This window comes from Pseudorasbora parva, chromosome 21 (genome assembly GCF_024679245.1).
Source record: "Pseudorasbora parva isolate DD20220531a chromosome 21, ASM2467924v1, whole genome shotgun sequence".
NCBI lineage: Eukaryota > Metazoa > Chordata > Actinopteri > Cypriniformes > Gobionidae > Pseudorasbora > Pseudorasbora parva.
The window spans coordinates 31,424,770-31,449,877 of NC_090192.1; the positions used below are offsets into that span (position 1 = coordinate 31,424,770).

General features: G+C 38.9%; 1 protein-coding gene across 4 annotated transcripts in view; it reads left to right on the forward strand.

Moving 5' to 3' along the window:
* Positions 1-24,682, forward strand: part of slc38a10 (solute carrier family 38 member 10) — a 29,593-nt gene extending 4,911 nt beyond the window's left edge. Inside the window, exons 6-18 of one of the 4 annotated variants that reach the window (XM_067429158.1) lie at positions 135-278; positions 1,256-1,380; positions 6,675-6,777; positions 9,739-9,921; positions 11,131-11,242; positions 12,920-13,026; positions 16,893-17,046; positions 18,916-19,089; positions 19,179-19,643; positions 19,864-19,956; positions 20,577-20,597; positions 21,777-22,028; positions 22,224-24,682. In XM_067429158.1, coding sequence (XP_067285259.1) covers positions 135-278; positions 1,256-1,380; positions 6,675-6,777; positions 9,739-9,921; positions 11,131-11,242; positions 12,920-13,026; positions 16,893-17,046; positions 18,916-19,089; positions 19,179-19,643; positions 19,864-19,956; positions 20,577-20,597; positions 21,777-22,028; positions 22,224-23,362 — 3,072 coding nt within the window. In that variant the 3' untranslated portion in view covers positions 23,363-24,682. Of the gene's footprint in view, positions 1-134; positions 279-300; positions 1,381-2,714; positions 2,840-6,674; positions 6,778-9,738; positions 9,922-11,130; positions 11,243-12,919; positions 13,027-16,892; positions 17,047-18,915; positions 19,090-19,178; positions 19,644-19,863; positions 19,957-20,576; positions 20,598-21,776; positions 22,029-22,223 lie in introns of those variants that run through there. The other 3 variants (XM_067429159.1, XM_067429161.1, XM_067429160.1) reach the window with 3 other exon arrangements.
* The last annotated feature ends 426 nt before the right edge of the window (positions 24,683-25,108 follow it).

Genomic DNA, 25,108 nt, shown 5'->3' on the forward strand with positions numbered 1-25,108 from the left:
TATATATATATACATAAAAATATAAATACCCTTCCATCTCTATCAGTCAACCACTAGTAATATCAAATAGATAGACACATTTTTTTTATGTTTCCCTGAATTTCCCAGTAACTTTTTTTTCTTTGCTCTTTCAGGTGACACGTAGCTTCCGTATTGTATTACTGATATCAGTCTCGCTGTTAGTTGTACTACCCCTCAGCTTGCAGAGAAACATGATGTCATCCATCCAGTCGTTCTCAGCAATGGCGCTGATCTTCTACACACTCTTCATGTTCACGGTGAGTCGTTCCCCTTTCCACCGTTCCAAACTCCAACCCTGTAAAATGTAAGACAGCATTGGAATGAGGAAGTAAAGGAGTTTAATATTTAATTAAATTATATGAAAATGTGTTTTGTAAAGTGCGAAAGGGTACTTCAACATGACTTTCAAACACTTCAAATTACATCTGCTCATTATGTTTGCTTTTGAAAGTCACTTCAATGATGGAGTGTATTAAGTATGTGTGGAATTCATTTGTAGATTTTTTTTAATGAAATTTGCCAATTTCTGTCTCTTTTGAGAAGTGTAATGTGGCGATTGGCTGATTTTTCTGAATACAATGTGAATATGCATCACCATAGCAGCAGGACTGTGGATTCTTCGGAAGCGTAAAAATGAATCTGGGGGGTTATTTAATTAATTCAGAGATAGACATTCTGGAATTTAACGTTTACGTTTTAGAATTTTGAGAAAGTGTGAAACAAAGAAGTGTTAAATAAATTAGACAGATATTTAAGATTCTGCATTCTAGGTCAATAATTAAATGTGATCTTGATCAAGCTTTATGTAAAGACGCTCAGGTGTGCTTTCTTCCAAGTTTTTCACTTGGATTGTGTTTATATCGTAATAATTACATGACAAAAAAAGCATTTTTCTCAGAACATGGAAGCAGTTTTACTAATGGTCCTGCTATTTTTTTTGGCCCAACTTTATATAATCTGTTCTGAATATTTTTTCATAACATTCATTGATAGTTTAAAAATTGAATGTTCCTGGAGGTTTTTAGTCTATCGTATAACAGTGTAATTACCTTTATAGTTCCTATACCTTTTATCCAGCTCCACGGGGTGTTTTTTCCCCCCAACCCAAATTATTAGTCTAGCATGTAACCATCTATGTGTCTTCCCTTTGCCCCTATCTGAACCGCTGCCCCGTCCCCATTCCTGATGCTGACTTCTGACTGACCATCTGATGCTCTGACTCGCCGGCCTATAGATAGTGTTGTCATCTCTGCGTTACGGAATAATCAGTGGCTCCTGGGTGGAGCAAGTACATCTGTGGCGCTTCAAGGGTGTCATACAGTGTCTGCCAATTATCGCCACCACCTTCTGCTGCCACCCGTAAGTAATCTGCCCCGGAGAACGGACCCCGCACCACTGCCATGGATTCAGCTACATTACCCAAAAAACCCTTCCTTCCTCTATCCACCTTCATCCAATCCAAAGCTCTGTTTGTCAGTGCTATCTGATTCAGGGTATTTTTGTGTGAGTGCGTGAGGTTTGTGGATTCGTGGCAGTATTCATTTGTAGTGTGGGTTGTCAGAGTTGTCTTGACTCCTCAGTGTCCCCTGATATATTCCTGCTAGAATTATACCCTACGTCTGGGTTTAAACAGATCTGATAGGATTGTGATTGGTGGTAATTCTGATGGTTACATGGGCTGGCACTGTTGATTTTGAAAGAGGTGAGTTGCTGCAAAATGTTTTCTGCAAACGTGTGCAGCAATCAGATTTTATCCTACATGATTGTTGTGCATGCAGCTAGGAAGTTTTGCTGTCCTTGATAGATGAACTGGCTTTGAAAATCATGTGTGGAAGTTGATCAGTACGATTTGTTCCAAGATTACTTTTTCACTTTAGTTGGCAAATTGTTCATTTGTTTTCCCCTTGAAGAATAGTTTACTCAAAAATGAAAATTTTATCATGATTTACTCACCATAATGTTCTTCTAAACCTGATTACTTTCTTTCCATGAAACACAAAAGAAAAAAGTGACAGTAGACCTTACAAAATCATATTTCTGTTTTAAATGAACTTTCTGTTCACCAATTTATCACGCAACAAAAAAATATGTACTGTTTTAACCTTGATAATATGAAATGTTGCCTGAGAGCCAAATCCTCATATTAGAATGATTTCTGAAGGATCATGTGACATTGAAGAATGGAGTAGTTGCTTCTAAAAATTCAGCTGTGCCATCACAGGAAATTCAGGAATAAATTTACATTATATTAATAGAAAGCAAATTGTAATACTATTTCACAATATTGCTGCTTTTACTATATTTTTGATTAAATAAATGTAGCCTTGTTGAGCATAAGAGACTTTTGAGTAGTGTACTAGTCAAAATATTTTTTTCTTTTCTAAGCTTGAAAATGAAATGGGCAAATTGCATTGAAAAAAGCGACTAGCACAGCGTCCATAATTTCTCATTTTGTGTTCCACGCCAAAATGACGTCATACTGGTTTGGAACGACATGAGAGTGAGTAGATGGCAGGATTTTCATTTTGGGGTGAAGTCTTAAAATCCCTTTAAACGGATTATGGGGTCTCCATGCACTCTTCGTAGTCTGTCTAAGGGTTTTATCACAGCATCATCACTGCCCTCCTCGTCTTTTTCTCTCTCCCTTCTTTATGGGATGTTCTGTAACCTTCCTGCTCTCCCCTCCACCACAGATGGTGCTCTCCTCCTTCAAACACGGCCTCCTCACTGGCCAGTGGCTGAACAAGGTCATTTACGTTCGGTGGGACGGCGTCTTTCGCTGCATCCCTATCTGTGGCATGGCATTTGCCTGTCAGTCGTAAGTACTCCCCAATCCTCGCACTGCCTCTCCCCCTCCTTTCTGTCGCCTCAATTAGGCCAGTTAGGCTTAATGTAAGGCTCAATTTTCATGGCGCAAAAGGACATTCACGAGCTGATGCACCTGTGTTTGCCCTGAGAAAATGGACCTTTGAAACTGCTTAGCTTGTCATAACTATATTCTTTATGAAATATCTGAGAAATTTTGCTCAGGCTCTAATCTGCGTGGAATGCCTAACCTTTTGCCCTCTGCGTACTGTTTTTACTCTATTCTTTACACTAACTCTGTTCCTTAATGGCATAGTTGACCCAAAAATGAAAAAAATCTGCCATGTTGTTCCAAACCTGCATGACATTCTTTATTTCATAGAGGAAAAGACCAACATTTAAGTTTTCATTCACTGTTTGCTTCTGCCGTAGCTTTTAAATCTCTTTCGCACATGTGCATAATGAAAACTAAAAGAAAGGAAGAAAGTCATACAGGTTTGAAACGCCGGTTGAGAGAGTAATGGCAGGATGCCTTTCAGTTTTGAGTGAACTATTGCTAACCATGAAAGGCCTCTTTCCCTTTTTAACATGTTTGAATAGCTTCGGTTTTCTTTGCAATAAAAGACTGACCCACAAGGCCATCTTGATTTATTTTGTCAGTTGGAAACTTGTGAGATCTGCATACAGTTGAATTATTAGTGCATTTTAAAACAAGCATAAATGATTCATAAATATGGAATGATGAGGTTTTTTTATAGCTTATCATAGTTCATTCATAAAGAGCTCACCGTGACTGGATCTTCCCCTGATGAATTCAACCTCTGTGCACAATGTTGAACGCCTGATATGTTGTGGGAGTACCATGAACTAATGTTGAGATCATAGTTAACGTTGCTAAAGCTCTTTGATACTGCCGAGAGACATTTGTCCGGTGTTTATTCACTTCGATAAGAAGTCACATTCTTTTTCTCCATCTTGAAATAATTTCATGTCTCTGTTCTTTCTTTTTTCGCTAGCTCAAATATACTAACCGTGCAGGGGGGTTGGTAATCTCACTGTTTACCAGGTCAGGTTTTCTTAAGTTTGGGCATTTCCTCACTTTTTGTTATGTTTCACAACATTACACGATTCACCAGTTGTCCATTCATCTTTCACTCCCAATTGCTTCAGCTCTTTTTTTATTGTGCATGTCATTCTTACTGTAGTTTTATTATATCCACCTCATATTAATTAATCTCTACAATATACATACGTGTATTATACACATATGAATACATCATAGATTTGACCTGTCTAATATTGTCTGTCAAATGGATGTTTTAAAAAACAACCAGGGTTGTGAAAAAAGCAAGTATATTAATGTTAACATTTTCCTAGATAGAATTGTTTATATTTAAAGTTAAACATATTAAAGTTAAACATATATGAACTATTGTTACAATGTTCGGGGTCTGCAAGATTGAAAAGAAAAATAATGCACAGTCAAAAACAGTGATTTGTGGGGAAAAAATAGTAACTTTTTATTAATACATATTGCTCATATATTGGCCTATACATATAAGATTCCTTCTGTTATCTTTAACATGATGCATGTTTGTGTGTGTCTTGGTATTTATGTGTTTGGAAGTGAATAGAATTGAGGTGTCTTAAGTATGCAGATGCCAGCACAAATGTGTGTGTGAGGGTGTTGGGGTGGAGGAGGTGTCTGTGTTGGATTCTGGTGTGAATGAGGTAATGCGGTTCTTGAGGCTGACTATGACTCTCCCTTTACACACACACACACACACACACACACACACACACACACACACACACACACACACACACACACACACACACACACACACACACACACACACGCTCTTTCTCTGGGTGATGAGTGATATTTGGCTGTGACTTCTTGGCCAGCATTGACATACAATGCCACTTACACCCGATCATTAGAAGTGCGAGACGGCGCTACATGACCTCTGATCTGACCACAAACAGTTCCTGTCATCGCCTAGGTTTACCCATCCATTTACATTTATTACTTTAGTACATTTAGTATGAGCTCTGTTTGATGCCAAATTGAATCGTTAGAGAAAAGTTGACCTGGCTGCTCTTTTGACTTAAAGAAGAGATACTGTTCATTGTAAAGCAGCATTCTGGGTCCACTGGCGCCCTTATACGACTCCTGCTTAATGTGTAAATGCCACTGTGATGTGTAAACACCAGAATAGTGTTATTCCTATCGTAAAGTTGTCATGTCAGCTTACACAGCATCAAGTCACAGATTCACAGCTTTAGGTGTTATGACGGGATCATTTTAGCAGCATTACGAAATAATTACTGTGTCAACACTTGGTAGAGGTGTAGAGAAATTGCAGTGGGACTAGAGCATCACTGATCTTCCCCCTTCACACACACTGTAATTTCATCAGGAATAGCTTTTCTGGGGTCTTTTCTCTCCATCATATCACACTGAATTGAACACACTGAATTATCAAAACAGTGTTGTGTTGCAAATACTGTAGTGAACGCATGAAAAAAATGATTTAAACATAAAATGTGTAAGTCTACATATCTCTCCTCCTCCTCTGGTTTTTATTGCGAGTGGGCTCCTGCTACGAGACAGACTGGCCTTTGGTGTGAGATCAGGCGTTGGCTTAAAAAGCCCAGAACGTGGTACTGTATATCCCAATAAAAGCAGGAATGGTCTCCGACTGTGTCTACGAGAGTTGTTAGTGGGCTGAGAGCAAGACAGCCCGAACAAAGCACATACTGCCAGGAAATTTTATAACATGCTAAAGTCTGACTAGCACTTGTCGATAATATATAGCCGTTGTAAATTCCCCATTTAATGTTTTGCTGGCGTCTGGTTTTATTGGTTGTCCTGATGACAGACATAGATTTTTTTCTGCTCTTTTTGTAGCTGTTTTTTTGTTTCTCTGTGATACTGAACCCTTTATCAGTGCTCGTTTCATCCAATTCAGCTCTCCCTCCTTCCCACCCTCCCTCCATTTTGTCTTTTGTATGTCTGAAATGAGTGATGGCCTTTCTATATTAAATTCCTGCTTCTCTTGCTCTCTGCATGTTTATGTCTCTAGAGCTCAAATGCATAGTTCAGTATGTCCTTATGCTAAATAATGATTATACTGACTGGTCAGTTTGAGTTAACCCATAAATAAGCATATATGTGATTTCACATAATGTTATATTTTTTCATAACATTGCTATAAATCGGACATTGAATTCTTTTTGCATTTGTTATAATAATGTGTCCTTTAGCGTTGTGATATTTTAAAGGAATGCTTTGGGTTTGATGCAAAAATGTATGCATGACATGCTGTCGATTACCCCATGGTGTCCCTCAGTTAATCATGCTTACTTTATAAAGACACAAGAAATGGATCTGTTATGCACAACTTAATGTTGTTTGACCTAGAACACTGTTAAATAATGATTTGGACTTATTTGCAGTTCACAAAATGTGAAAGAACAGTGTACTGTAAAAAAAAAAAAAAAAAAAGTTGCTGGATAAAATTAAAGGACAATCAACTTGGATGTTTAAGTAATTTCAACTTAAATGACATTAAATTTCATAAAAAAATTAATTGAATCATGTATGACTTATAAAGAAGTTGAAAATGGTTTAACTTATTATTGTGATGAGTTAAAGCAATATAAAAACACTTCATCATGACTTACTGATCATTATAATTTGATTTATATATATATGAACGTTTGATCTAAAATAGGATCTGCAGCTTAATTTTTGTCTGTGGTAATCAACAGTATGTCATAGTCTTAACTTAAGTTATGCATCTTGAGCCTGATGTATATAAAAAGTTTTTTTTATTCCATAGGCAAGTATTACCCACTTACGACAGCCTGGATGAGCCCTCAGTGAAAAGAATGAGCACAATATTCACCTCCTCCCTCAACGTGGTCACCACCTTCTACATCACAGTAAGTGTGTGAGACAGTTCATCCAATGATAACTGATCATCTGGAGTTTGTAGAGGCCGAAACAATAACCTTTTACTTTTTGAGTTGTAACCTTTTCTGGAGTGAACTAAAACAGCTAATTAATTAGTCATTTGCTAATTAATTTGTCACTTAAATGCAAATAGTATATGAAGTCTGTCTGGTTCTTATTTTAATTGTGGTGTTTTCATTTTCGGACAAATGAGAAGTGCTCGATTTCATACTTATTATAATCTTACTTCAAAAATAATATTAGTTAAACTTTAGGAATTAGGAATAAGTTAAACATTACACAGATCAGATAGTCGTGTCATATGTTGTTCAGTCGCTGGGGTCTCGACCATAGACTGTAAAAAAAGATGAATGACTTGATGGCACTGACATCTTGCGCTGATTTAGGATCTGCGTCCAGCTGTCAATCATGACGTCACTCCCCCGTTTTTATAGAATTACTTAATTAACTAAAACAAAACTTATTTTAAAAAACAAACACTTGAACTAACATCAGTGTGATCAAAAGGTACCTAAATTGACAGAAACCATCTTTGGAAAAATTTATTTGAAGTGTAATTTGATTGTTTAGCTTGTATCGTGTCCCATTAGAATACATGGAGGGGGTGGAGTTTGTGAGCTATACTGGGACCATAGACTGTAAAAAAAATATGGACGTAGTGTCTGTGACATCCCCTAAAGGATTCTGCAGAGCCGTTTTGAAGTGTAGAGACGAGCTGGCCGTTGCTGTCTTGGCAACGCGTCATCTCGCAACACTCTCGGATAACAGAAAATGGGCAAAGAGGCGGTACGTAGGTGGAGCTGAGGTGACGTGATGACTAACAGACAGCGGATAAATGGCTTTCCACCTGTCACTTGAAGTGACCATGCCCTTAATTATGCAGAACTTTAAGGCTTAATATAATGTAAACAAATGAGTTATAAAAAAATTCACCCCTCTCACAGTTGTCATGAAGGGTAAAATTAGCCGTATAGACCAAAACCACAATTTGTACCAGGCTGACGTGTTTTTTTTTCTGCTGTAAAGTTGAGCATTTAACATTTAACACTACTCTCTTCTGGAGCCTGGAGCCCTAGTGACCAGTCGAGGAATTGCAGTTTAAGTTACTTCTGTATTGGCTTCACCAGAAAGTGGGGGAGGTTGCCGCTTGATTGGGACCAAGCACTTGGGAGTGATAGAGATGCTTTGGCTTCACTTTTCAGGACATGTGCGACATGCTTGGTCTCGATTAGTAACTCGACTTTTATTCAGTAAGGATGGATTGCATTAATCCGAAGTGACAGTAAAGACATAGTTACAGAATATTTATGTTTTAAATAAATTCTGTTTCTAATCATTCAATTTATCAAAATGATTAAATATTTATCACTGTTTCCTCAAAATATTAAGCAGCACAACTGTTTTCTACATTGATAGTAATATGAAATGTTACTTAAGCAGCAAATCTGCATATTAGAAGAATTTCTGAAGGATCACGACTTAAAAATATATATACAAATTAATTGTGATATGTTTCAATATAAGTTTTACTGTATTTTTAATCAGATAAATGCAGCCTTGGTGAGCATATCAGATTTCTTTTAAAAACATAAAATCTTACTGAACCCAAACATTTGAACAGTGGTGTATAACAAGCATTTTTGTTTTTATAAACTGCAACAAGTGTATAAAGCTCTTATTGGCTCCTGAGCCTGTGACCTCAGACACGGGAAAGAAATGAGGATTGCTGAGAGTAGAGTTGCTGTCAGCTCACACGCTTTCTCTTAGATCCATATCCATCCTCTACAGGTGATTGCCCTTCCCCTTTTGTGGGTTTTGGGTTCACACTGATACCCTGGAATATCCTCCCAATTCCCATTTGGGGCTTAGAGGGACAGAAAGAACTCAGACGATGGGGTCAGACCGACTGGCACATTCCTCTATAACCCACATACACTGACACACTCCATCAACATCAAATGCCTTTTCTCTTTTATTCCTTCATAAATATTTTCAGGGCCACTTTGTGTGGAATGTGTTTTAAGACATCGTCAGAATGTTTCTGGTCCCTATTCTCTTCTCTGAAAGCTGAAGTATAAATGTTACCTTGAGAGATAATATTGCTCGTGATTTTTTACGGTGTTCTTTGTATTCTACTTTTATATTTCATCATCTTTTCGCTTTTTTTTTTCTTTGAACAAAAGCTGAATTGATTCAGGGGAGGGTTTGTAGAATAGAATAGAGAGGGAGTTTTGTGGCAGGCTCAAGGACTTCTGCCTGGTGTTGCTACTGAAGGGAACCTTTTCCTCTGCGGATAGATCAAGGCCAGCAAGGTCGGGAAAGGAGGGAAAGCACTTTTGTTTCTCTGTAGAGAGGGCCTTCAGGGGGCCGATAGGCTTTAAAGACCTTTGAAAAGCAGCTCGCTATTTTTCATCACATAAAAACAATATCATTGCACTGTCAGGAGGGGTTGTGAGGTCATCAAAGAGACAAGGAATGAGACACGGATCTCTGTTGGGCCGCTTCTGTATAATGCCATAAGAAGTATTTGTCCTGATCATTTCAAGCAGGATCAAGTAATCCCGTATGAAATTACGTTTCGCTCAGGTGAACCACATACTAAAGTGGAAAGTTGATGTAACAGAATTCTTCTCCATTCTTGCCTCCAAACAAACATTACTTCAGTATTGAGTATCCATCTTTTTAAATTGCAGTGAAACTTGTGCCAAAGTGATCGTATATTAATATATCAAGATGCACAAGTGTATTGGTAAAGTAATATAATGTCTTTATCAACCTCTCCAATCAAATCCTGAAGTCCTGCACTACATGAAATTTTGCCAAATATTTACATTTAATTGAAAATGGATCACATTACTGAATGTTGTTTCATTTTTTTCATATTTGTCTTTCATAAGACTCAAATGATTAACTGTTCTTTGTTCCTCCAGGTGGGGTTCTTTGGTTATGTGAGCTTCACAGATAACATTGCTGGGAATGTACTGATGAACTTTCCATCTAACCTGGTAACGGAGATGATCCGTGTGGGCTTTATGATGTCTGTGGCTGTGGGCTTCCCCATGATGATCCTGCCCTGCAGACAAGCCATCAACACCATGCTATTCGAGCAGCAGGTAACAGTCTTACAAAGATGGGGTTTTCAAACTTTTTGAAGCCATAGACACCCTGAATATGATTTTTCTCTTGTGGCTGGCCACCTTCCTAAAACATAAAGACAACAATTTACTTTCATGTGTAAAAATACACTTTTTACATTTTAATTTATTGTTAAGTTTTTATTTATTTATAATTTTAGTTATACATTTTTAGTGCTTCAACTTAAATTTCAGTGTATTGTCAAGACATAATTTCTCATTTTCATTTAGTTTTTCAAACAATATTTATATTTAACTATTTTGACTGTAATGTATTTTGTTAGTTTTATTTAATCATAATAACTGTCCAGCCCCCAATTTGATGACCCCTGTTCTAACCCTAGCACTGTTTTTTTCATTGGTTGCTTGCTTTCTGTTTTTATTGCATTTGTCATTTACTTTTGTGAAACCGAACAGTGCAGATATATATTTTGAAGTATATTGAGAAAGAACTGTCAATATACTGTGACATATCAATGATGACATCCCATTTTGTCCACACCAAATGAACCCACAATATGGATTTAAAATGCCAATGTTCTTGGCCCACATTTAAAATACTTTACCTTGCACCGTCTGGACAAACTCAGGTGTCTCCTCCTTACTGATGCACATAAACTGCACCAGCTGCAGAAGTATTTTGCTAAATTTAATGGACTCAATAAAGACTTAATTGAGTCTAACAGATTTACACATGGCTGATGTCAGACCCCAAGTCTGGTCTCAGTCAGCATGCATTTGCCTGCTCTGTCCCTCGATATGGATCCCTTGAGATTACTTGAGTCTCCTTCCACTACTCAGACACCAGTGATCCAGCCTCCATGGACAGCAGACTGCTGGGGCACTGAGAGATTCAAGAGGAAATAAAAGGTGCTGGATTGATGAGAACAGGTCCAGATCTCCTCCATAAAGCAGCCAAGACTTTAGCTCGCTGTCTCACCACCGCTGCCACGCTGAATCAGCGCAAACCACTGCTGGATTCTCGGTCGGGTGAAGGGTTTTATGCTGTCGTTAAATCTGGCATTTTGACAACAGAGCGGAGGGGGGTTTATGAAGCTTGCATGCCAAACCCAATATCCTTACATGCAGTTCACTTGTTCAGCCATAACAGAGGCTTAGGGAGCTACATGTATGTCTGGAATCTAGTAACAGGTTTGTGAAGGTTTTTCCTCTGTGTCTGTTTTTCAGCAAAAGGATGGCACCTTCGCCGCAGGTGGGTATATGCCACCCCTTCGTTTCAAGAGCATCACTCTTTGCATTGTTTTTGGCACCATGTTGGGCGGCATCCTCATTCCTAATGGTAAGTCTGTTTGTGTGTGCTCACGTTTCTCAAGTTTCACTCTCCGTAATGCCGTCATGACATCAGACCCCACTTCATCTTCCCTTTTAAAATATCTCTCCGTCAATCACTCCTTATCCTTCCTCTCGGTACCGTCTATTCATTATCAGCGGAACAGGATGATAAAGATGTGTGTTTTAGGCGACGGTGGGGTGGGCTATGTTTTATTCATTCTTCATGGAGATTGGCTGTCGCTGGCGCGGGCTCCGTTTGGCTCCGTGGGCCCAATTAGACTAATAGAGAGGGGAAGGTGAGACTCGCAGAGACGATTGAATAGGGGAAAGGCATAGCTCTGTCCTCCATGAAGGCTCCACTGGCCACCGGCGTGTCCTCAGAGCCACAAATCCAACCATAGGGAAGCAGACATTGCAGGGCATAAATTTGAGTAAAACAATATGGCTGCTCTCAGGATGAAAAACACCCCCTGGGCCCACTGCCCAGCCTTGCAACACAAGGGCAGCACGGAGGAAGGATGGTAGGAGGCAGATAGAGGGATGAGGGGGGAGTGTGTGATGGAGCGGACTGGGGAGAAAGACTGATGGAGGATGGATTTGGTGATTCAGGAGATGAGATGGTGTAGATTGCCTGTACCATTTTTTTCTGCTTTAAACTGCCTCCTCATGTTGGGTCTGAATATAGTGCAGGTTGGAATGTATTTTTACACTTAGTTAGATCCACTTGCTGTTATATTTTGGTTTATATACTAAAGCAATTAGCCATCTAAGGCTGTGCAACTGACACACATTGTGTAGCTAGGTCAATACATTTAAATATCAGGGAAATTCTGATAATATTACAGAAATATGTTTTGTATTTTTATTTACACTACCATTTAAAAGTTTGGGTCAGTAAGATTAAATAAATGAATGCTTTCATGCAGCAACGATGCGTTATATTTTTCCAAAATAGCTGTAAAGGCATTGATAACCTCACAAAATATTTATATTTTGAATAAATGCTTTGCTTTTGAACTTATCACAATATTACTGTGTTTACTATATTTTTGATCAAATCTTGGTGAGAGTAAAATACTTAAAAAAAAAAGAAAAACTAAATCTAACTGACCTCAATCTTTGAATGCTAGTGTATATATTATAAAGTCTTCAATTAAAAATGTTTTTTATCTTAAAGTATTCTTGATTTTTTTTAATTCAATTATTGACATGTACACGTATTCAAGATGTTAGGAAAAAGTTAATTGTTTTTACAATTTGTTTTGTTTTAGTAATGCCACCAGACATTTTAGAAGACAACTGTAACATTTGGATGTTTATAGAAAGTGTAATGAGCCATGCAATGTAGAAAAGTGAACTAATATTGAACTAATATTTTCTAAAAAGAAACACATGTCCAATCAAGAATTACAATTCTTAATCGAAAAATACTTTCAAAATCAAACCAATTCTTCCAAGTAATATAATTAACCTTCATTTTGTTTTTGTAAAGTAGCAACTTAATACATTGCATGGGCTATTTTACAGCTTCAGAAATAACTTGCCTAGTCATATTTTAGTGCCAAAACTATTGGTTATATTGTATCATTTTTATGTTTTTAGATTCTTAATTAGTAGCTCACATTTTTCTGATTTACAGAATTGTTCTATCAAATAAATGTATGTATTTGCCTGTGTGCCATAGTGGAGACCATCCTGGGTCTGACTGGAGCTACGATGGGCAGTCTGATCTGCTTCATCTGCCCAGCTCTCATCTATAAGAAGATCATGAAGAACGCCTGGACTGCACAGGTACGGCAAACCTCTCTTTTGATTTTTTTTTCTCCATATGATATAACCAAGTTTTTACTCGTGTGTTGCAAGAAAAAGTGATAACCGCTTGCAGAAAATTTGAATAATTTTAACAAAAAAAGAGAGATCATACAAAATGCATATTATTTTTAATTTAGTGCTGTCCTGAATAAGATATTTTGCATAATTTTTTTTTACATCTAGTCCACAAGACAAAAGAACTAGCTGAATTGATTAAAATTACACTGTTCAAAAGTTTATCAACCCTTACCTGGATGATCCTTGGGTGTTTTTTGTTTGTGATGGTTATTTTTGACTCTCTTGTTTGTCCCGAGCAGTTAAACTGCCCAATGTTCTTCAGAAAAATCCTCCAGGTCCAAAAATTCCAGCATCTTTTGCATATTTAAACCCTCTCCAGCAGTGAATGTATGATTCTGAGATCCGTCTTTTCACACTAATGACAATTAAGGGACTCAAATACAACTTAATTCAGATTTCAACATCATACAGTCACTGCTGGAGAGGGTTTAAATATGCAAAAGATGCTAGAAAACAAAAAAAAATTGTACCTGGAGGATTTTTATGAAGAATGTTTGGCAGTTTAACTGCTCAGGACAAACAAGGGACTCAAGAACAACCATCACAAAATCAAAAAACACCCATGGACCATCCAGGTAATGACATAGTATTAAAGTATTAAAGGGGTGATGAATTGAGGAATCAACTTTTCCTTGAGCTTTTGATATATAAAAGGTCATGGTAATATAAGAATATCCTGTAACTTTCAGAGCTGAAAACTTCCTTGTTGGTCAAAGAAAAGCTTTTATAGACACCAGGCTCAGCAAACAGTCCTGTGCTACATACTGACATCAGTGTGTGACGAAACACCGCCTCTACTGCGCGTCTAATCCAGTAGCCCCGCCCACCGACTCATGGAGGGCTCGTGCTAGCTGGTCAACAACAATAAACATGCCGAGGAAGATTAAGACATTGCGCTATTCCTGGTTGTGGAAGAGCACAGTCGCTGCATAAGCTTCCGTCTAATAATATTAGGAATGTGTGGTTGAACTTTATTTTTAATGAAGTTCCAGCTTACGTGGCGAAGACATGTTCACTTCAGTTCACTGCGGGATCGTTTGTAAACAAATCTCCGGTCGATGCTGGATTTGGATCCGACAGGAATGGTGCTACACACTTATGTGAGTAAAACGTGTTTTTATATGTAATAGTACTGCATTGTTATAGATAGTTTTGCTTATGTGTATGTGTCTAACAGAACTGCCTTTAGTACGCTGGACTCAGACACGTATGGGCCAGGAATCGCAAAGCCCAGCACGCCGATAAATCTCATTATATTCCGTTCTTGTTCTGCTATTCTCGCTGACATCTGAAAGGCAGCGCGCTCGCCAAACGTGTATGTGTGTGCACGCAGTTCGTGCTTATATTGTCCAATCGTGTGGGCTATGTGTAATATAAAAATAATAGTCCAATCAGTTGTGGGTGGATGAGAAATAAAACATTGTGTTTGTTTGATAAAGACGTTTACGAGCCCTGTGATCGAGAGAATCATTCTGGTTGCCGCTCCTCCCTCAGTCTCTCCTCTCCCTCGTGAAATGACAGGGGAGCTTAAGCTCATTAAATATGCAAATCTTATCCAATCCTAGCTGTGGGTGTTTACGTTTGATTGGCGTCTCCAGTGCGGCACGCCCATCAAAACTCAGCGTTTTGTAGAGAGCCTTAAAACCAGTGTAGAAAATAGCCTATTACTTATTAGTAATGATGTTTTTGAATGTAAAAACCACACGAACATCATTAGTTGACCTCAGACAACAGTATAAAAAATAATAAAGCCAGTTCATGACACCTTTAAGAATAAAGGGGTGATAAACTTTTGGAAGGGGTCGTGTGTGTGTGTGTGTGTGTGTGTGTGTGTGTGTGTGTGTGTGTGTGTGTGTGTGTGTGTGTGTGTGTGTGTGTGTGTGTGTGTGTGTGTGTGTGTGTGTGTGTGTGTGTGTGTGTGTGTGTGTGTGTGTGTGTGTGTGTGTGTGTGTGTGTGTGTGTGTGTGTGTGTGTGTATATATATATATATATATAATGTGTGTGTGTGTATACTATATGTATTGTGCAAAATATTTGTCTGTGTGATGTCTAATGTGAGCTGAAATAATAAAGAATACACTGGGATTGTGTGTGAGGGAGAAAAGGCAGCTGCTCTTCTCTCTTTGTAATGGAGTTTGTCATTAATTTTGATATCCAGCAAGTGCATTGACTAGCTGTGTGGAGTCGCTCCCACAGTGTGTGTGCTGGCACTGTCTGGCTCTGTGCCTCGAGCTGTGCCCCCTCCATCTCCTGCCCAAATTACAGATGCCTTTGCTCTTTCACAATAGAGTGAAAACAACTGAGGTCTCATCTTAGATGATGTGTAACCACAATGCTGATGTCTCCCTCACCTCTTTCGCATTGTGTGGTTTGCGAGCAGCCAACATACTGATGTTCATTGTTATTTAGTGCCAACCATGCCACACTTCAGTACCCATGAGTCTTTGCCACCAGGGTCACTTCCCAAACTCTGGAGTCCACCCAAATGGGTGGCGTTTCTGATATTGGGCGAGGATAATTCCAAAAGAGCTTCTTGTCATAATGAGCACAGCAGATGTTTGTGTTGGCATGAGTGTATAATGTCACTCTTCCATGTCTCATGCCAAGCAGCCTGACATGTCCATGTCCACTGCTGCACAAAGAATACCCACAGATCAGGGGCAGTGAAACTGGTAAGGACCTGCTTTAATAGATTTCATCAGCATTCGGGGCACCTTTAATGACTGTAGGACATTATTATAGATCGGAAGCCAACGATACCCCTGCCAGCTTTGTGTATTGAGTAGAGCAGTGCAGCAGTGGGACAGTTTAGGGAGCACACCTCACAACATGAGCAGGAAGTGCAGCAGAAGTGGAGTATCCTTGAGCAAAGGAGGGGGAAAAACAAGTACATCCTTCCCATTTTCTGAGAGTGCAAGCTCTTGGACAAACTTTCAATTTGATCATATCCAGGGGGAAGAAGGAGCTTGACAAGTTGTATGCAAAATGCAAGCTGTATAAAGTCAAATTGAAGTATGATAGGTGCACTACAAACATGAGGACTTGCATTGAACGCTAATATCCAACTTGCATTGAATGCTAATATCCATAAAAGGAAAGTCATGGAGCAAAAACTAATCCAGCTGCAATTTTTTTATTTATTAAAAAAAGCAATTTTTTTAAAAACTTGTTGCCTGAAAGGGCCAGGATAATAACTCCATCCATACTTTTTCTAAATCTAACTGAAAAGATATGCAAAAACCACTTATAACCATTTTATTATAAATATTTATTTTATTTTTTCTTTATATCGAATCGTAATTTTTTTTAAATCACAGGATTTTTTTAGGTAATGTAATTTGTTATAGACATATCAACTTAGTCAAATTATCTCTTTGTTTTTCATATTAATTCAATTAATATATTGATTTTAATTCAATATTAATTCAATTTAATATATATTTCATATTAATATAAAAAATATATTTATATATTAGACTTGTTAAACTTTAAAATAATTTCCAACTTTTTTTCTTTATTTTTCACATTTTGCTCTTCAGCTCTTCAGAGTTACACCACTTTTTCCACAAAAATATCAAAATTAATTTTAATACAGAAATTGAAAACACATTCATCAGACATGGTGTATTTAATTCCTTGTCTGTATATATTGTATTTGTATTATATTTTTGAGTATGTTTAATAGAGCCTGACGATAAAAAAACATATGCATATGCTGTATAAACTAATTTTCTTTTCTCTCTTCATTCCTCTCTTTTCTGTTTTAGCTGGTTCTGTGGGTTGGTCTCGGTATCCTGCTCATCAGTACCTTCACCACGCTGTCCATTTCCTCCAACGAGCCTCAGAAATCAAACCCACCTCCGGTTGTCCCCGCAAAAACTGAGAACAAGCTCCCCATCATCGTACCCCCCGAGTTACCAGGTACATCTATGCCTAATGAAGTGAGAGTTATCCTCAGTTGAAAGAAGTGATAAAAAATATGGAAAACTAAGTTCTGAAAGGATGAGTTATAATGAGAAAAAAAGGGGAAAGAATTCTGAAGGAGCACAAATTATTAGCTCCAGTAGCGGGCCTCTGTTTGAATCAGTGACCTGAATGACGCCCTTCAAACCTGAGCGCTCCGTGTCCCAGCGCAGCAGTGAAACGGCCGGTGGCGTTTTCTCGTTATGGCTCCGGTCAGGGGAGGAAGATGGGAGGGCGTCCAAATCTGGGAGAGGGCAGAAACGACAGTGTTCCCTCTAACACAGGCTGATACAGGACAGAGGCTCATAAAAAGGCACATACCAGGAGCGTCCCAACAACTTCATCCACCATTACCTCTCCTTTTCTGTTCTGCCACTCCTCCTTCCTCTCCCTCTCACTCCCTCCTGCTGACTGACACTGGCATTTATCATTGAGCGGACACCCACTTCCACACCTGTTTCCTGTTTACAGCGTGCTGTTGAGGGCAGCTGTATGAAAACGCAGGGCTCAGCGAGCGAGTGAGTGGAACATGGGGCCCGCGGGCATGTAGAGGTGTACATTTGCAGCTGTATGAGTACACACAGGCACGCTTTGCTTTTCAGGATTGTAGGGAAGTACACCCCACCCCCTTTACTATATGCTCGCTCTTTCTTTTCAACTCCCTTTTTCTTGTCTCGCTCCCATAGATAATATTTATCAAGACTGCTATCCTTTCTCATTTAAAATGTGTAACTCCTTTTTGTGTATGCATAAATGCTGTCGTGCAATAGATTATCTGTAACGGTAGTACACTACAGGACGGTTAAAGAAAGGTGTGGACATTGTAAATATTCAAAGGCTGTTTTGCACAGGACGAGGTGCAAGGTTATATGGAAAGCACTGAGCATCCATCTCGTACCTTACTAGAAATCTTTACGGTTCTGCTCGTATATCCTATTGGTCTTTCATGCTTTGCTGCCCTCTACTGGTGTTTGTGTGGCGCTCTGGGCTGTGGCTGCACAGATGCACAGATTTTAGTTTCAGGCTTCTTGCTATGGCTTGGAATTTAAAAAAAATCACACTGGTACTCGGTCTTAGCCAGTTATTTGGTTTGAGAGACTCACATGTATTAAAAATAAAAATACAAATCATTATAGTTTATTGCAAGTATTGCCTGTCTCTGAAACAACTTTATTTTTTGAATGACGTCACCAAACCCTCTAATTTGTTAATTCTAACCACCTGTCATATGCACTACCATTGAAAATGTTAATGTCTGTAAGACTTTTTTTTTTTTTTTTAAAGAAGTCTCTGGTCACCAAGGCAGAACTTATTTGGTGAAAAAAACGTTTTTTAATTAGGGATAAAACACAGTATTTAATACATGACAATACATGTACATACATGTAAAATGTTCTAAATTTAGACAAATTGGCTCATGTTCATCCATAGTGAAAAATGAAAACAATTTAAAAACCTTTCTTGTTTTTAAATATATGATCATATTTGTATTTCTTTTGTGATTTTCAGCATCATTACTCCAGTCTTCAGTATCACATGGTCAGAAATCATCATTCTAATACGCTGATTCTGTTATGCAATGGCCACTTTAACAATCCAATGAATTCCCACAGGATAAAATCCAGTTCTGCCATTGATTTTTGGGATTTTGCCTATGCACAGTTATAAACTTAATTTGGCTTTATTTGTTTTTGGTTTGTCTGTATCTAAATTAGGTCTTCATCAAAGAGTGACACTGCAAATTACATCTGATAAAAGACCCCCCTAAAGTTACCTTGCACAGAAATTTGAAACAAATTGTGACTCATCTATATTGTCTGTTTTTAGTGCAAGAAAATAAAGTGGATCCTGATCCAGGAAAAAAGCCAGATAGGCCCCCAATAGAGATTGAAAAGCCAGAAGAGAGAGAAGCAGCAGAGCCCCCTCAAATTAAAGTACCTGTGCAAGTGGCTGAGGGAAAGAATAAGGAGGAAGAAGTTCAACTGGATCGGCCTGATGCAGGTAAAGCATTAAGTTAGCCATGTCATTTTGATGGTGTTGTGACATGGGAACCTCTGAGCAGTTTCAGATATCTGGCTTCTCTTCTACAGGTGTAGCGGTCCCAGACGGGGAAGCCCACCGCCATGAGCCACCCATACCTCATGACAGAGTTCATGTAGATGAGATCAAAAACCAGGAGGAGCTAGAGGAGGACAAGAAACAACCTGTAGCTGTGGAGGAAGAAAAGAAACTACCTGCCAGAGAGGAAGAGGAGATTCTTGCTGAGCAGGGGGCAGGGCAAGCACAAGAAGTAGGGCAGGAATCTATAAAAGAGGAGAATTTAAAAGATAAAGAAGACCCAGTAAAAAGGGCTGTAAACCAGGACCAGCTTGCAGCTAATCAAGTGTTGGACAAGGCAGAAAATCCAGAAGAACAGAAGAAGGTTGAGCCCTTGGTGGTTCATAAAGAACCAGAAAACCTGCCTGAAGTGAAGGAAAAGCATGATGAGAATGAAGCAGCCATAGAAAAGATGCCAGAGGAAGTGGACAAAGCCCCTGAACCCCAGGATGAAAAATGTGAGTAAACACATTAGTATCTCCTTATCTAACCATCTAGTTTCTGTTCAGCGTACAAGACTGAAAAACTTGAGAAAAACTCTTAAATATCTTGTTAACAATGTTTTTAACCTTTTTGTTTTAATTGGTATTCTGTTTAAATGACACATCATAAGGTCCAAGCAAATGACCTTTTCCACTCTGTAATGATTTGTTCATTCATTGACTGTGCTTCCTGCAGCCAAGGAGAAGCCTCTTGTGCAGGAGCACAAGGAAGACAAGGTTCCAGATGGAAAGGATGGAGGAGCAGACGTAGATGGGGACAAGATGGAAGGTAAGTGCTTTATCCATCACAGAAAATTGTCCAGAAGCTATAGGAAGTGTGGTTTGAAATATAGGTTGTTTATAGGCTGGTGGTTTGAAAAACAGTGGTTCCTGTTCTGTTATTCAGTCAGATGTCTGAGCTCACAGGTGCAGTTGTCCCTTCTTTTTGCCTGGTTCTGTTATCCTTCATAACTCCTGGCCAGACGTTTTCTAAGTGTAACAATAACAACACCGATAATAAAGAATTAGATGCAGCAACTCCTTTACCCATGACTTAATGTGTAAAAATATGAAGGACACATTACAAGATAATTTTATCAAGCAAATTAATTTAATGATATCTATTCCATTATAAAACAGTCCTTGATATGTGAAACTCTCTTGCCCTTTTCCTTTTCTAAGTAATTGTTTTATTTTTTCTATTTTCTCTGGCCGGCGTCTGAAATGTCATATTGCATTGCTATGCTCAAATATACTGCAAAGAAGCACCAAATCTTAAATCTGTCTCTTTCAAGTGGCTTGTTTTTTATTAAGGCACTTTGCACTCTTTCTGCTGTCTTCTCTTTTTGTTTCTCGATTTCTTATCTTCCTCCACCATTCTGTTGTGCCATGGACTCCTGCCTCCTACAGTGATTAAAAAGATTGTTGCAGGTACGAAATGATGTGTCTTATATCTGCTGATCTCACTCTACTCAGTCTGTCATCTTTGCTACTATTTTTAACAGTCATTCTCTCACACTTCGACCCTTCAATCATAGCTGTTAATAACCAATAGTCTGTGACTTGTCTTTATACTTTTACCATTATTCATCTAGTTTAATGTATATAACCGTTTTCCACCATCAGGCCAAGTTGTTATTTTTACTTTAACGTTCCATTCTGTGCCGTTCCAGCCCAGCCAGTACGGATATGGTTTAATTTTCCACTCTGGGGCTGATAACACAGTTCTTTGGAATGTAATACAAATGTGTCAGTCATTGCCTTACAGTTTATAGATAATATGAGATGTAAATAGCAACCGTTATGGAGGATGATCAAACATTTATTTTCATTTTGCTATTAATTTGTGTTTGCGTTGCTCAAATAGTGCACTTAGCAAACTACAGAGAAATTGGAAGCCAGGCAACATAAGAGTGACCAACCGTGCTGAGAAATTCTGGCTGAGGTGGAAATATAACCGGAACCATTCCTTACTGTTCTTAGAAGCTTTCGGCATGATGGTGGAAAAGCAGCTTATGTGTGTATAGTGTTCTTTAGCTCTGGAAATATAACTGAACATCCATCTCCTCTTAATTGGGATCCCTGGTCTGTCACTTGTTTTATGATGAAAGGGATTTCTTTGGTAGAATTCCATATTGCCTAACAATCCCCTAGAACATGCATAGATCCACCCTAGTAGCTATCTAGCAACTGGCAAGCTGTGCACTAAAAACACACGCAGAACAACGCAACAACTAGCAGCCACCTAACAAGCCCTACTGACTGTTTAAAAATACCCTAACAACAACCTAGACAAGAACTTAACAATACCTCAGACTCAGAACACCCTGTTCTGAACATTGCTTAACAAATAGTGGGGAAGTTATCAAGCCAACTACAACATCACGGCAGGTTTTGTATTTGTAACATTTTCTTACGAAAAACTAATAATCTAGTTTTTATTTGATAAGCAATCAGACTCAGTATAGCCATAGTCATAGATAATTACACTGTATTATACACTATTATATTTAAAATAAATTAAATTAATTAATCAAATTTGTATGTATTGGCAAGGCATTTTGGATCATTGTTTCTTCTCTTTTTCATTTCTGCTTGACTGATCCTCAGAGGGTCAGTTGGACCATGCTGTGCTGCTGCAGGTAATTAAAGAGCAGCAAGAACAGCAGAAAAGGCTTCTGGACCAACAGGAAAAACTTCTGGCGGTGATTGAGGAACAACACAAGGAGATGCACCAAATTAAGGACGGAGAAGAAGAACCAAAGGGAGTAGAACAGCAGAAAAGACATGTGGACCAGGAGGATAAACATGAGGAGGTCCATCAAGTAAAGGAAGGAGAAGCTGAACCAAAGGCAGCAGCAGGTGAGTCTCTAAAAGTCAGATAATGTTTGGTGGTACAAGTACAGGCCCTGCTCTTTTCAAATTCATTTGAGACTTGTCTGTTTGAACTTGTTGTAAATGGTGAGTTTTAAAAACAAATTCTTGTGACTTGACCAGTGCTTATTTGTGCTTCCTTCTGAAGTGATTTTGCATTGAAACACATCATGTCTTTTGTAGGAGAGGGTGCAGGTGAGGTGGAGAATGTTATGCAGGGGGCAGTGAATCCTAAAGTTGACCAATTGCAGCAGCCCCAGGGTCAGCCGGTTCATGTAGCTGCAGATGCCGGGGGGCCTGAGGAGCCAGTCGCAAAAGAGGCTCACGTTGCACCCGGTATTTTCGACAATGCCATAGAATCAGTGAAAGATGGAGGTTCTGAAGGTCTCAAGAAGGAGTTGGACCTGAAAAACCAAGCAGGGAATGGTGAAGCAGTACAGGCAGAGGTTGATGCCCAAGGTGTTCCGCTGCCCCAAGAACCAGAACAGCCCAAAATCAATTCCAACATTCTAGGTGAGGAGGAGAGATTGAGGCAGAAATTGGTCCAACTGGAGGCGGAAAAGGAGAGAATAGAAAAAGAGAAGTTGGATAAGGAAAGGATTGAGAAGGAGGTACAAGCCCGTGTTGAGAAGGAGAGGAAGGAGCGGGAAAGACGAGAGGAACTGGCACGCGAGCAGGAGCTGGAACATGTGCGGCAGCAAAAGGAGCAGTTAGAGAAGGAGAGGCTTGAAGCAGAGAGGTTGAAACAGGAACAAGAGAAGATGGATAAAGAGATCATAGAGCGTGCAGAGAAGGAGAAAAGATTGCTTGAGCACAAGGAGCGGATAGACCAGCTGCAACAGGTCATTGATGCGCGACGTGATCAGCAGGAGAAGGAGCGGCGGGAGAAGGGAAGTCTTGAGGATGAGAGTTTAAAACAGGAACGAAAGAAGACTGACCAAGAGATCATGGAACGTGCTATGAAGGAGAAAAGAATGCTTGATCAGAAGGAACGGGTTGATCAACTACAGCAGGTCATTGACGCCAAGAAAGAGCGAGGCGACCCCAAAGCTGAACTCTTGCCAATGCCTAAGCAAAAAGGAGGCAGGGACTTGAAGGAGAGTATAGAGAGAAAGCGGAGCAGAGAGGATGGAGGGGTGGACCTTAGGAGGAGGCGCAGATCTGTGGACCCTGAGGGTGGAGGAGGTGCTGACCTGGATCTTCTGCGGGACGTCGGAGGTTTAGACTTAAACGCTGACCTAAAGGGGCAGCTGCTGGCAGGGTCTCTGGTACAAGCACGCCAGCTTAAACAGACGTTTCAAAGGCAGAAAAATGAAGACTAGACTAGGTTACTCAGGAGTGAAACCTTAGACCTTTTCATATGGACGTGCGGAAATGCATGCTCAAAAACAGGTCAAAGTGATCCGGCTGTGAGAAGAATCTCTTTCCTCCTTGTTTTAAAAGACAACATTCCTTTTGGGTTCATGATGACATTGGACACTTTGATTTGATCCTTTAGCTGTCCACCAGGATACCTGAATCCATAGTCCCTTATGAGCTTCCATTATTGTTTTGTGTGAGATTTTGCTGAATCTGGTGCAATAAACTGAATGTCTGGTGTAATAAACTGAGCGGGCATCACATTAAAAATGGGCCTTGTGCACACGGGGCATTTAAGAATATTGTGTTTTGGACCATCGCATAGAACGACACAAGTGTACCCCCTTGTGGCTGCTATGGTAAATTATATGCAAAGTTGTAAAATGTAATGTGCTTATTTGCATACTTCCTTATTGAAGTTGTACCTTCTGTGAATGAAAATAGAAGCCAGAAATGTCTGTCGGCTTTACAATTAATATGAGGTAAGAAAAAAAAGTTATCTTCGTAGGACCTTTTTTCCTCTCTAGGACAGATTGAACCATTTACTGTGCCTTAGTGTTTTTAATCTGCTGTTCTGTATAATGAACATGGAGTGTTAATGTTACTTTGGCCAACATGTTTAGTGTTCAGTCCGATAGTGACATGTAAAAAATAAGGTTCTTATCTCAGACTAGTTACTGACATCTTTGTTTTTCCACTGTACCTTGTTAAGTTGTATTAAAGTCTTGGGAGTCCAGGCAGGGACTTCCTTAATGGTTTTCAGAAAAATCCTGAAAATAATATTCATCCAAAGTTTTTTATGAAACACATATTTTAATCTTTTCCCCCCTGATTTCTTTTTTTATGCAATCAAATTAATGCAGTAGCAGATTTTCCTTCCAAAGAGTTAACTTATGATTAAGAATATTTAAAAGTTAACTAATAGTTAGTCAAACCAGCTATAAGTGAATGAAGTATGAGAATCGCTCATGTTCTGACTGATGCATACTGTCTGATTTATTGCTAGCTGACTAGAATTATTGTTCTTATTGCTTTTCTTTTCTGAGTTGTTTTGTTGTGTTCTGCTTGTCTGTTTTATCACTGTTTGTAAGTACTCCACTTTCATCTTTTGAGGTTGGACTGAAATTTGATCATATAGATTCCTGATTCAGTGGTGAACATAACATTACTGTTTCCCACAGTCAATTATTTTTTGTTTTAACTGTTCAGTGTATTTCTTTTCATTTTCGCATTGCTTTGTTGGTCTACATTCCATGTATTTGCCTATGAAAATGTGATTCTTATCAGTGCCTCATGGGTTTATGTTCTGCAGCGATGTGCATGTGAAGTCTGTTACACCCACACTGTGTGTGGATTTCATCTTCTTTCCCCCAACTGCATTTTATATACCTTTCTGGTTAAACTAATCATGGTAATTGCTTCTGGGGATCTTACATTTTCTATTTACAAAAAAACAAGCATATATTTCACACCAACGGATGATATCGTTATGTTTTTTTCCAAGCGCGTACTTGTCTGCCGCTTTAAATGCTCGAGCTCTTTACAGCAGAATGGATTCTGATTGGCGATTTTTTAATCGTTCATGAGTTGGATAAATCTTTCTGAAAGTGCATTCCAACGATATGGTTTCTCTGTGCCGTTATCGTTATAGCTGTGGTGTGAACTCGGCTATTCTTTAATAATAGGCCCTTTTAATAGAACGGTTTTTA